The sequence below is a fragment of the Seriola dumerili genome, unplaced genomic scaffold, assembly GCF_002260705.1.
Source record: "Seriola dumerili isolate Sdu_G_001 unplaced genomic scaffold, Sdu_1.0 BDQW01000155.1, whole genome shotgun sequence".
In the NCBI taxonomy this organism is placed as follows: domain Eukaryota; kingdom Metazoa; phylum Chordata; class Actinopteri; order Carangiformes; family Carangidae; genus Seriola; species Seriola dumerili.
In genome coordinates this window covers 2,231,057-2,242,815 of record NW_019174410.1, presented here as the reverse complement: position 1 = coordinate 2,242,815, position 11,759 = coordinate 2,231,057, and the positions used below count along the sequence as shown (strand labels likewise).

General features: G+C 39.8%; 1 protein-coding gene across 1 annotated transcript; it reads right to left on the bottom strand.

Moving 5' to 3' along the window:
* Positions 1-4,913: 4,913 nt before the first annotated feature.
* LOC111226366 (PI-PLC X domain-containing protein 1-like) lies at positions 4,914-9,652 on the bottom strand. The gene is made up of 8 exons (XM_022751472.1): positions 9,438-9,652; positions 9,233-9,268; positions 8,926-9,040; positions 8,342-8,484; positions 8,117-8,245; positions 7,202-7,357; positions 6,001-6,181; positions 4,914-5,861 (listed from the first exon to the last, which is right to left on the bottom strand). The coding sequence occupies exons 3-8, from the start codon at positions 9,023-9,025 to the stop codon at positions 5,617-5,619; spliced, it is 954 nt and encodes a 317-aa protein (XP_022607193.1). The 5' UTR covers positions 9,026-9,040; positions 9,233-9,268; positions 9,438-9,652; the 3' UTR covers positions 4,914-5,616.
* Positions 9,653-11,759: the final 2,107 nt, after the last annotated feature.

Sequence of the window (11,759 nt, the reverse complement as noted above, 5' to 3'; positions counted from 1 at the left end):
CAAAATAACAAGTGGGGGGGCCAGCTTGCTAGCATTAGCAGCCATCTTGCTGGCATTGTTCACTGGTGAATGAATTTAAGAAGTTATTAGATTGCATAATAATGTAGCCACCGGGCGGCTAGCTCCTCTTTAATGGGCGCAAGGCCGGAACTGGGGGGCGCGAGCTAGCCGCTGNCTGGGCGCAAGGCCGGCACTGGGGGGTCGCGAGCTAGCCGCCGGGCGGCTAGCTCTGTCTGCTGGGCGCAAGGCCGGCACTGGGGGGTCGCGAGCTAGCCGCCGTTCCCGTTAGCATTAGCAGCTAGCATTAGCATTAGCAGCTAGCATTAGCATTAGCATTTGCTTATTTTTTAGTCTTTATTGGTTAATTAAACAGGAACAAACTCAACAGAGGGGTGGGGCTAGCTCACTAGCATCAGCTCCTAGCAGTAGCACTTAGCATTAGCTTTTTTTTCTATATTGGGGAATTAAACAGGAACAAACTCAACAGAGGGGTGGGGCTAGCTCACTAGCATCAGCTCCTAGCAGTAGCACTTAGCATTAGCTTTTTTTTCTCTATTGGTGAATTAAACAGGAACAAACTCAACAGAGGGGTGGGGCTAGCTCACTAGCATCAGCTCCTAGCAGTAGCACTTAGCATTAGCTTTTTTTTCTCTATTGGTGAATTAAACAGGAACAAACTCAACAGAGGGGTGGGGCTAGCTTACTAGCATTAGCACCTAGCAGCACCTAGACATTTAGTATATTTGGTTTGTTGCAGTTGGAGTGGTGTTTGTGTCACCTGATGTCTCATGATGATGTCAGTCCAGTGTTCCCTCTCTTTTAGCTCTGTGTTTGGTCTCCACCAGCTCCTGAGGGAAATTTGTCTCTTTAGCTTCTTATTGCTCCACTATGTTCAGCAGCTGCTCTCGGACCGTGTCTTTCTACTTTTTGCTGCTGAGGAGGTCGTGGACAGTGGCTACGGCTGAAGAAGTATACATATTCAAAGATGACAGACGGGAACTGAATCATTATTTTTTCTTTTAATTATATTTTTAAATTGGATTCACCATGACCAGGTCATAAAAAACTCTTCAACACCAAGATAGAAAGTTAAAATGAGCGCAGAGGAAAGACTTGACAGTGACTGTTTCCCTGGTAAAAATGTTGTAAATAGTTTCCATTGGGCACAATGCTGTTAGTGTGTGTAAGAATTAATTTGTACTGTGTGCTTTTTTTTATTCTTGCGGCTTACATCATGTGCTGTGGTACAGTGGATGGATGGGCATCGGTTGAGAAAACTAAGGTCGTCATATGACTCACTATTACAGGGGGAGGAGCCCTGGAGAGAGATAATCAGTTTCACCTGAACCTCAAGTTCTGTGCAGGACATCTAGCACCAGTTACACAGTGGACCTTTTAAGGCAATCTGCAGCCACGTATTTCTGCCCCATTGACCCCATTACCGCTCTGTTCAAAGAAATGCATTTTATTAAGTGTTGTTGTATATTGGGTAAACTTGAAATAAAGGGCTGATTTGTTTTAGCATTTGTGTCCTTGAGTTATATTTTTGATTCATATATATGTATTAGGTGAACCTGAATGAAACTAACACAGTATAATGGAACAGGCCTGCAGTAAATCCTCCTTCATGAGGATTATAATGTTCAGTATTTACTGAATCTGTTTGAGAAGTGTTGTTTTATTTTAATGGTCATTGTGGAGGCTGTGATTGTTGTTGTGGTAATGTTTAAGTTGCAGATCAACTTCTGTAAGTGCATGTACATGTGTGTGTGTATATACATGTCTTGCTGTGGTTGTGGGGACAAATCTGGGTTTGAAACCATCAGTGTGAGGTTATTGTGGCCAGTTGTGACGGCTTCAAAAGGCTTTTTGAGGGACAGCTGCAGTGACTGAGGTCAGTGTCAGGATGAGGCTCTACGACATGAATGAAGCTGAAAGTAACGTCCTTTGTGCAGATTGAAACATGAGGAGTGAAGTACACGCACCAAGCAGCAGGAACATTCAAAAGTTCTCCAGGAGTTTTCTTGTGTTTATTATTCTCTCTCCTCAGTGTTCACAGATTCAGTTTCTTGCCTTTTACTTAATGTCTACTGTTGTTGATGGATGATAGTAACAACATTTGAAGAGCAGAACCTGTTCAGCTCTAGCACAGTCACCACCTTCACAGGTGAAAGTATTGACCAGTTTAACATGAAAATGGTGTTCAGTAGGAAACAGATGGAACTGACCAAACAGAAGTGCAACCTGGAGCAAATCTAGACTCTTCATAGATGTGATGCTGTTTCCTCATAGGTGTATGTATTAGCCTTACACACTCTTTAGTGTGAACTGAACATTGACAGATCAGATTGTGAAGAGGTTGTCAGTGTAGTACAGCTCATGTATATTAGTTTTATTCATAACTTAATCGTTGTCATTGATCAGATTTTTAATAAATAAACCTACTGTGATTAACTTGTACTGGGTATGTTTTTCCAAATTGACCAGATGTCTCATGATGAATCTAACAGGTCACTTTGGTGAATTGTTTTCATTGTTATTCAAATTGGTAAGTACATAAGACACATTAGAAAAGCACAAACTCTAGTATCTATCTCTAGATCCTTTATTGTCAGTGTTGAAGGACATTTTAAACATTTCTACCATGTTTGTTGTTGATTAAAGCAACATAGAAAGTCTTTAATTACAAATTCAGGAAAAACTTCCATGTGTTGTGATTTTTATACTATGCTGCTGCTACTGTTAAAATTCATACTAGACACGCTCCATAAAAACCATCAACAAAGTAAAGCTTCATAAAAAACTTTATTTCACATTAAAACTAGACATACACACAGACACACACACGGTACAGTATACAGAATACCATATGTTAGATGTTAAAGAAGAGTGATCTTAGGGCGTAGCTACCACGTGATTGACACACAGGGGCCCTGCCTGTTAATCCGGATATGGTGTCAGAGCGAGGTGTCGGACATTTGACTTGTCATTGTGTGTCAGTTCATTAAAGTTAGCTAAACATGTTGTTTGCCTGAAAATGTCTTGTTCATTTTATTTTACATAGATTTGTTTGTAATTTAAGAAAGCAGAAAAAATACAGTATAAATAATACAGTAATTTTTCTTTACAAAATGTAATGTAAATGAAATAAATGTAATTCATTATTATTGGCATAACGCTTAAAATAGAAGTTTGGCTGTTAATTCACAGATCGTTTCTGTAATTTCTTTCATATAGAATTTTAAAACACTGAAAATTACTGTTAGAAAACTAAGTTATTTTCCATTAAATTAGGAATTTATTTTACAGTGTAGTATAGTAAATCAAAAAAATATGGTATAGTAAGTCATACAAATGTCATAGTATAGTAAATCTTAAAAAATGTCATAGTATAGTGAGGAAAAGAATATCATGGTATAGTAAGTCATAAAACATGCCATAGTCATAGTGCCTAACCTAGTATATGTCTGGACCTATGGTCAAATCCTGATGTTATAATAACTGTGACATCGTCTGACAAAATCACATAAATGAAAGACAAAGATTGAGCCGTGATTTCAGGTAGATAGATAGATATATACTGTAGATACTTTATTTATCCTCTGGGGGAAACTCAAGTGTCCAGTTGCTCATTGGTAATAAAATAACAACAGTTAATAATAAATAAACAATAATAATGAATTTAGTCCACTTCATTTGGCTGAGTTGTTCTACAGCCTGATGGTGGTGGGAACAAAGGATCTCCTGAACTTCTCTGTTCTGCAGTGCAGTGAGATGAGATGTTTCCTGCCGTAGCTGCTTCTCTGTCCTGCCAGAATGTTGTGGAGAGGATGGTTGGTATTGTTCAGGATGGCCTCCATCTTATATTGCATGCATCTCTCCGCAACAGTCCTGAGTGAGTCCAGACTCCTGCCAAGCACAGACCCAGCCTTTTTTACCAGCTTGTCCAGGACACAAAAAGGACACTGGCCACCACTGATAAATTGTCTCTCACAGAGCACAACCTCCATCTGGGATCCACAATAGTTTAGGTTTCATTTACTTTCAACTCTAGAACGTCACATACTTTTATTAGAGGCAGGTCTTTATGTCTAACTCCCTCTGTTTGCTATGTAAAGTTGCTCATAGCCATTAGTACGAAGCCTCGTTACCAATGACTTCTCTCTCTGCTCTGTGTGTCTTATGTTTAGTTATTCTTCTGCCTCCTTCAGTAATAAGGATACATGGAAATAAAGTAGTTTATTTGCTGTAATGGAGGCGAGGCTCAGTGTATTGGAAGTGCTCCTCCAATTCCCTGCAGTTCTCAAGCAGCCGGGAACCCAGAGTGGCTCAGTAGACTGAGACTCAGCACTCTGCTGACCAGTCAGTCAGTCACTCAGGGACATTTGCAATTATAGGGCTGGTCCAGCCAAAAATAAACATTTTGAATTTTTTATAAATGCATTAAAAAAGGTTATTTATTTTCATTTTCATAATGCAATAAAATAATTACCATATACACAGACCTATATTGTTTCATAATGCACATTTCATTGATGATCCTTTTTTTTTAATTGAGCAAAGTATCAATCAATTATAATTCAACATCGTAGAGTCTATTATCACTCCGTCATGGCTTTTACATTAAACTCATGTGTTTATCTATTTTTCACCATGTTTGTCAATTAGGTGCATTTGAAAAAACTGGTTATACTGGTTGGCTGTAGATCTTTTTAAAAAAAGCATGTAGCTCTTAAACCTGACTGGTTATTACATAACAGCAGATCAGGCACACAGTGTAATACAAGCTATTGTGAAGGAACTGAAAAGTATTGAAAAGGAGGAACACAAAAGCTGGGACTTCATAGTTTGAATACACTGTCACTTCTCTTGTGTGAGACAAGACTGTGACGGTCCAGCACAGGAAACATTGATCTGTCTGTCTGAATGCTGAGTGAATAAAATGACATAATTAGCTTAAAAATGCTCATGTTTATTTGAAAAGCTCATCTCCACAGGCACAGTGGTGCAGCATTATTTTAAACCAAGGCCTACCCTGCTGGCTCAAGTCAATTTTAAATAGAACAGTCAAGGTTGTTTTCATGCAAATAATGTTTCCATGCATTTTGCATAAGTTTCATGTGTTCTCTACATTCTCTACGGATAAATACGTGTATTGTAGGTGATACAGTTTAGCTACTTCTTAAACTTGCTGCCCACATGTCATATTTAAAAAAGTCTACATTACAGTCATATGTGCTCTTTGAATACATTATTTGTGCTTACTCATTTAAAATGCCTACATTAAGGTGAGATTAGTAGTATCATTATTGCTTTGGTCACCGTAACATAAAACGAGCCGCCTTGCTGACTTGTGAAAACTGATACAGTGCATTGCATAAATAGTGAACTGAATGTAAACAAACAAATGCAGTTCAAAGTAACAGAAGTCTGTTTCCAAGCAGCTTTAGGACTGAAATATACATTTCACTGCCTCCAGTAAGTGCATTTACATGTAAATGAATAGTTCAAGTACTCAAGTATTTTTTTCTGCCGCTCTTAACAAAACAAGCTTGTGTGTATTTCATGCTTTGATTCACTTTTTTTTTTCGTAGAATAACTTGTAATGGTAAAAAGTCATGAGGACCATTTCAGTAGTTTCTCATTCAGTGTAACAACAGTTGGTACAAAGTGGCTCTCGGTGATAAAGTCCCCAGCAATGATATTGAGAGAGCCCACTCTGGAGCCGGGGGTCTGCTCTTTGACCCAGCTGAGCAGAGTCGGGTACGTGGACACCACCAGGTCCTTCAGGGACTCTGTCGGGTGTGTGCAGATGTATTTCAGGTCCTCTGTCAGATTAATTCCTGTGACGAAGAAACCTCCTGCAACACAAAACACACATGATTTTATGAGTGGTGTAGGCCAATTACAGCGTTAATGCACAAATAAGTGACAGGTCATCCATTACGTGTCTAGTGGGTGGCGTGGCGTGGCGTGGTGTTCAAACCAGCAGCAGATTACCTGGTCTGCCATGTTGCTTCCTGTGTTCAAACTCCTCGATAAGAGCCTCAGCTTTGCATTTATTGGCCCACCAATAAGGTATGTGTGGCCACAGGTCGCCGTGACAACTGGCAATATTGTGCTCATAGGAAACAATCACTTGGTAGCCTAAAGCCCACAGGTTTCGGAGAGTTAACACTTCCTGAAATCAACAGAATAATAGGTTTAGTTTCATATTCTGGGAAGATATTTTAAGTATCATTGAAAGTATAAGGCTGATGTTATTCTATATTTTTCTTACCATCAACAAATCCCATGAAAAGACCAAAACCAACCAATGTGCCTGTCAGTAAGCCCCTATCCAATCAGCCTTGAGCCCATTGGTTCCTACTGAAGATGTAAATCTCACATATATATATTCAAAGTAGCTTTGTTTTTACCAAAGGTTACTCAAACAGGAGTAAATAAAGCATTTGTTAGAAACTAGTTTCAGCTGTGGATTAATCCACATTTGGTGCACAACCGTTGTGAGTATTTAAAGGGTCTATTTGTAAGTTTCCTCTGCCAGGAGCAGGTGGTGGTGATTGTTGCTTGACAAGAGCTTCGGCCATCGATGCGTTTATAAGACAAGGTTATAATACGTCTTCAGGGCAGATTGGAGGCTACAGTGAGTCGCTATTGGAAAATAACGAGACAGGTCGGGGCTAGCTTGTTAGCATGCTAACTTCAGTAGAGGAAACGATGCGATAGAAACAAGAGTTAACATTGGTGTTGCTTCCCACCGCTGGAGACAGATCTTGGTGAGTAAAGGAATGAAGTTTGATGCTGAACTCACAATGTTGTTTCTAGACTAGTGAGTAAACAGCTGTTGATGCTAACGTTAACTATGTAGCAATAGCAAAACTTACAAATAGCTCCTTTAAGAAAAGTTGAAACATGTCCAGAATGTGGCTTGACAAGATCTTCAGCCAGTGTTGTCTTTGTAATACAAAAGGTTATAATACGTCCTCTGAGTGGCATTATGTCTTCACTACAGAGTCGCTATGGTTAGCATAGCTAGCTAGCTGCTAACTTCTTTGGACAATGGAGATCTACAGCACAGAAAAAAACACTAAACAAGGCTTGGTTTTGGCCTTTTCACAGGATTTGTTGAGAGCAAACACAGAACATTGCCAACTTTATTCTTCCAAGTCCTTCTATAAACCTGGAGGAGACATCGTACCATTTTAGGACAGAGTTTGGAGGTGAATGCTTTGCGTATGGTCGTTAGGAGCAGCATGTGGAGCTCCTGGCTCAGACCGAGGAAGTGGCTGAAGGAGAGGATGACCACCTCTTTGGGATGAGCGTCCAGCCACTCTCTTATCTCCATGAGAACAGTCTGTCGGGAAAACACAAGTACCATTTAGTCTACAGCAAGACTTCTAATCTTAATACACAATTGACACCCTTGTTTAATTGTTTAATAGCACACAAGGAACATTGCCAGGATCTGTTGTTTTTTGGCATTCACATGAGTTTACTATATGATGGAATTTGCCAAACCTGCTCTGGCAGCTTTGTTGGAGAGCAAAGGTGAGACAAGCTGAAAGGTTTTAAAACTTATTCTGCAGCCCAAGTCATTTATTGACTTGTTAAGTATAAAAATGCTTTATACTGTATATCCTCTGCCTGATTTAATCCCTTTGGGACACCTAATATCCACTGTAATGTCACACAAAAGGTCTGTTTCCTGGTTTCATCACATCACTACGTGCAAGAGTGCAGAGAAACCTGTACCTGCTTCTCAAAACTGTGTCTAGTTCTATACAAAAACACAGAAAACTGCCAGTTAATTCATGGAGGTGCATGTGACAAATGGGTTTAAGATTATAAATAAAAGTGTTCCTGCTGCAGTAACTGAACTGCATTTAAAACCTCCAAAATTACAACTATAATGTTGATTTTGGATGTTAAAACATTTACAACCAATCAAATGAAAGGCTCAGAAGAGAGGAGCGACAGGTTTTAGTATCTCACTGCTGAGGATGAATGTGTTGTTTATGGTTATTCTTCTAGATGCAGATGGGCCTTTACAACAGGATAGAAGTCACTGTGGCAAACGCTTGTAAACATTTGTGTTTGCATGGCATTACTGTACCTCCACAGTGAGGGTGGTGTAAACACCGTGGTAGAAGTAAAGATCAGTGGAGCTGTCGTTGGGCCTTTGTGCAATTCTCAGGTCACAGTATCTGACCCCACAGTCCAGCTGCTGCTTTATGGTGTACTCCTGCAAGACACAGTGTTGAGGAATTCATTACAGGAGGTCCACCATTAACAATGAGTAACCACCAGCTGGTTTGCGTCTTCTTCTGGGATTTATTACCTGCGTTTTCGCCCACTTGTACACAAAGGGGCGAATGAGTGGCTTCATGTATTTGTCCAGTTTCTGAAGCATGTCTGGTTGGGTGAGGTCAACGGGTGATCTGTCATTCATATCCAGACAGTAGGTCATTGCATTGTGGCTGCCTAAAAAAAAAAAAAAAAAAAGAACACTCATAATCACCATCAGACATATGACTGTGTCATGTGACGTCTACGGTGGCCCTGAGAGCTCAAAGTGCTGCAACTAAAGAAAACACATGCAAAGGGACAACAAAACACAAGCAAATGAAGTAAACATCTTCAATTTCCAATTTGGTAGCTCAATGTGCAGCATTTCATCATGATGCAAATGCAAATGTGTCTAATTGGTGAATGTATTTCTTATATTGCCCATGTTTTACTGATTTAAAGCATTTTTTTTTCTAAATGCTGCATATGTGCTGAGGTCGTTTTCTTCATTTGCATGTGTTTTTTCTTTGGTGGCAGTGCACCAAGCTCACAGTCTGTACTACACTGAAACCAGCCACCACTCAATTAACAATCAGCTTCATCAACACTACAGCGTGCTGTTTAGAGGCAGATTACCCGGGATGGACAGGTGGTACAGGGGGATGTCCCACAGAGCACATGGCAGGTGAGACATCCAGCTCTCCATGGGCAGCTCTCCCAGGCTCAGCTCACTCATACCGAGCTCCAGCGTCTGCACAAAGTCACACATTTAATGACCCAGTGAGGTGATTGGATGGTATTTGGATATTCTGGTTTGGTTTTTTTTTGTTTGTTTTTTTTGGGGAGTGGTTAGGATAAACATTCAGAAACAGAAACTACAGCATCGTGTTCGGAGTCACACACAGTAACGTGAGAGGTGTTGTCATGTGCATCCCACACTTACTTGATCACAGTGCAGCTGATCCTGTCGCTGAACCGGCTGAACCACCACAGAGGCCAAAAGAGAAGAATGAATGAATTAAAGGCGTGCACCAGAAGAAGTCGTCCATTCCAACGCGGAAAATGCCATGGCTGTACATAAAACATGCATGATGTGATCCGCAGATAAAGCGTGGCCGTGTCCCTCTCCAGCAGCTCGGTCCGGTTACCTCTTACACCTGCATAGCCCGGGATGGCGAGGACGGGGAGCCCGGCGCATGTTAGTTCCGATTATCGGTTATCCATAACGATTTGATTCCAGCGTATGTTTTGCCGGGAGCTTCAGGTGCATCGGCGTTGAGTGAGTCAGTATGCCGGGTGTGAGTCGGTCCCTGAGGTGCAGCAGCAGCAGCAGCAGCAGCAGCAGCAGCAGGATGTGCGGGGAGGGCGGCACCGCGCCTGCTGACAGATCAGCAGATGCGGAGTCTCTCCTCTTAAAGAGCCCGCCGACATGTCAGAGGGGACGGCGTCTGACAGAGAGGTGATGCTGCTGTGTCGCTCTCTGTGGCTGGAAACTCCCGGAAATACTGCACCTCTGCCCACATGCCCTCACTATGGAAGCCTGTTTCCACCAGCGAAAGAAAAATAAATATCCTCACGGTAAATCGAAATTATGAGATAAAAAAAATTGATATTATGAGATAAAAAAGTCCTAATTATGAGATAAAAGTCAATATGAGATTTTTAAAAAAGTCCTAATTATGAGATAAAAGCCAATATGAGATTTTAAAAAAAGTCCTAATTATGGGATAAAAAGTCCTAATTATGAGATAAGTCATATTTATTAGATAAAAAAAGTCATAATTATGAGATAAAAAGTTGATATGAGATAAAAAGTCATAATTATGTGATAAAAGTCGTAATTATTTGATAAAAAAGTTGATATTATGAGATAAAAAAGTCATAATTATGAGATAAAAAGCCAATTTTTCGACGCCAGAGCCTCTTCTTTCACAAAATCCCTTCAAGGATGCAATCCATGTGAATTTACAAGCAAATGAAGTAATTTCATTAGTTGTAAACCACATGAAAAATAGTCCTCTATGAACCTACAATCCATCTCAGTGTCAATTGAATAGGAGATCTCACGCAAAAGAGCTGCTGCAACTGACGAGCTAAAGTATCCCATAATTTTGACTTTGACTCTGTAGAAGAAGTAGCCCAACATAATTAACAAGACAAACAACAAAATATAGTTTAACACAATCAAATACAGACTGAAAGTGTACAGTAAAAGATACACATATAAAAATATATTAATATTTTAAACCTGGAGCACAAATTGAATGTTTTCACTGCTTTTTCTGTCACGTGAAGTAGATGCTGTTCTGATGTAGGACTCTGTTCCTTCTTAAAAGCACAAAAAGAGGGTTTTCATTTTTGGATATAAAAGTGTTTCCCATCTGTCAACATTTCAGCTCGTCCAATACTTTTTTATAACTAAGTATTTAAAAAACGAACAGCATTATCTTCACTCTCATCTGTTCTTTGTTTTTAGTACTAATTACCAATTGTTAGCATGCTAACTTGCTAAAGTAACATCGTGCCTGCTAGCTAAACACCTGCCTGTTAGTATCGTGCATGTTTTGAGCTCGATTGACTAATTATATAATCTGTAGAAGTAAAAATTAATTTCAATATGAATTGTAAAAGTATCATTACATGTTATGAACATGTTGATTTGATGATCCTATAGTAAATTTCCTATATGTAAACGTAGAGCGACAAAAATCATTTGGATGGTTTCACCTCCTCAGACCACTACATGCAACTGAAATGAGACTAACTGAAGAGAAAACATCCCTTTCTGATGATCTGCTTGTGCTGACGTACAAGAGGTCACGATAAGATCACTTTGCTTTGAAGGGCTATAAGTCAAAAAGATGTGGAACTGCTGATTGAGCTGATAACATCTGTTCAGAGAAAAGTTAGTTGTCTGTAAAATATGAGTAAGATGCATAAAGGTAAGATTATCCTTTACATCTACAAATCCAAACTATATTGAGACTTTGTCACGTGTTTTCTTTCTGTGCAAAGATCTGTCAACATACTTCAGCTCGGCTTGAAGAAGACAACAACATGCTGCAGCAGCTGCCTTTTGTCTTATTTCTGTGCTGTTGACCTTTGCACTAAAATGGGTTTTCCAAGAGGAAATTGATTAAGTTGTCTGTTTGTTTGTGATAATTTGGTTGGTCAGGTCTGGCTTCACTTCCTCAGCAGGTCAATAAACCCTGAAACAGCACTAACCAGGGTGGTGAAGCAAACTACACAAGCTGCTCCAGCACTGCTGACTTCAGATTAGAAAACGCCACAGGTTTCCCCCTCCTCTGTTACTGACCTTTCCATTAGTGCACGTACATGTGAAACTAGGAACATTTTTTATGGGCTGTATTTCTTTTAGTTTAACCATTTACAGGCTCCTGGTATTTTCACATCACAGCATGTTGACACACAAAATAACTGAATGAAGTTTTGATTAATTTAGTTGTGTA

What these genes read in the sequence shown, in the direction of transcription:
- LOC111226366 (XM_022751472.1), bottom strand. Translation starts at nt 9,025, where the DNA reads ATGAGTGAGCTGAGCCTGGGAGAGCTGCCCATGGAGAGCTGGATGTCT. An exon ending in ACACCACCCTCACTGTGGAG is followed by an intron (nt 7,358 to 8,116) that starts GTACAGTAATGC and finishes TTTTCCCGACAG; the next exon opens with ACTGTTCTCATGGAGATAAG. An exon ending in GAAGCAACATGGCAGACCAG is followed by an intron (nt 5,862 to 6,000) that starts GTAATCTGCTGC and finishes TTTGTGTTGCAG; the next exon opens with GAGGTTTCTTCGTCACAGGA.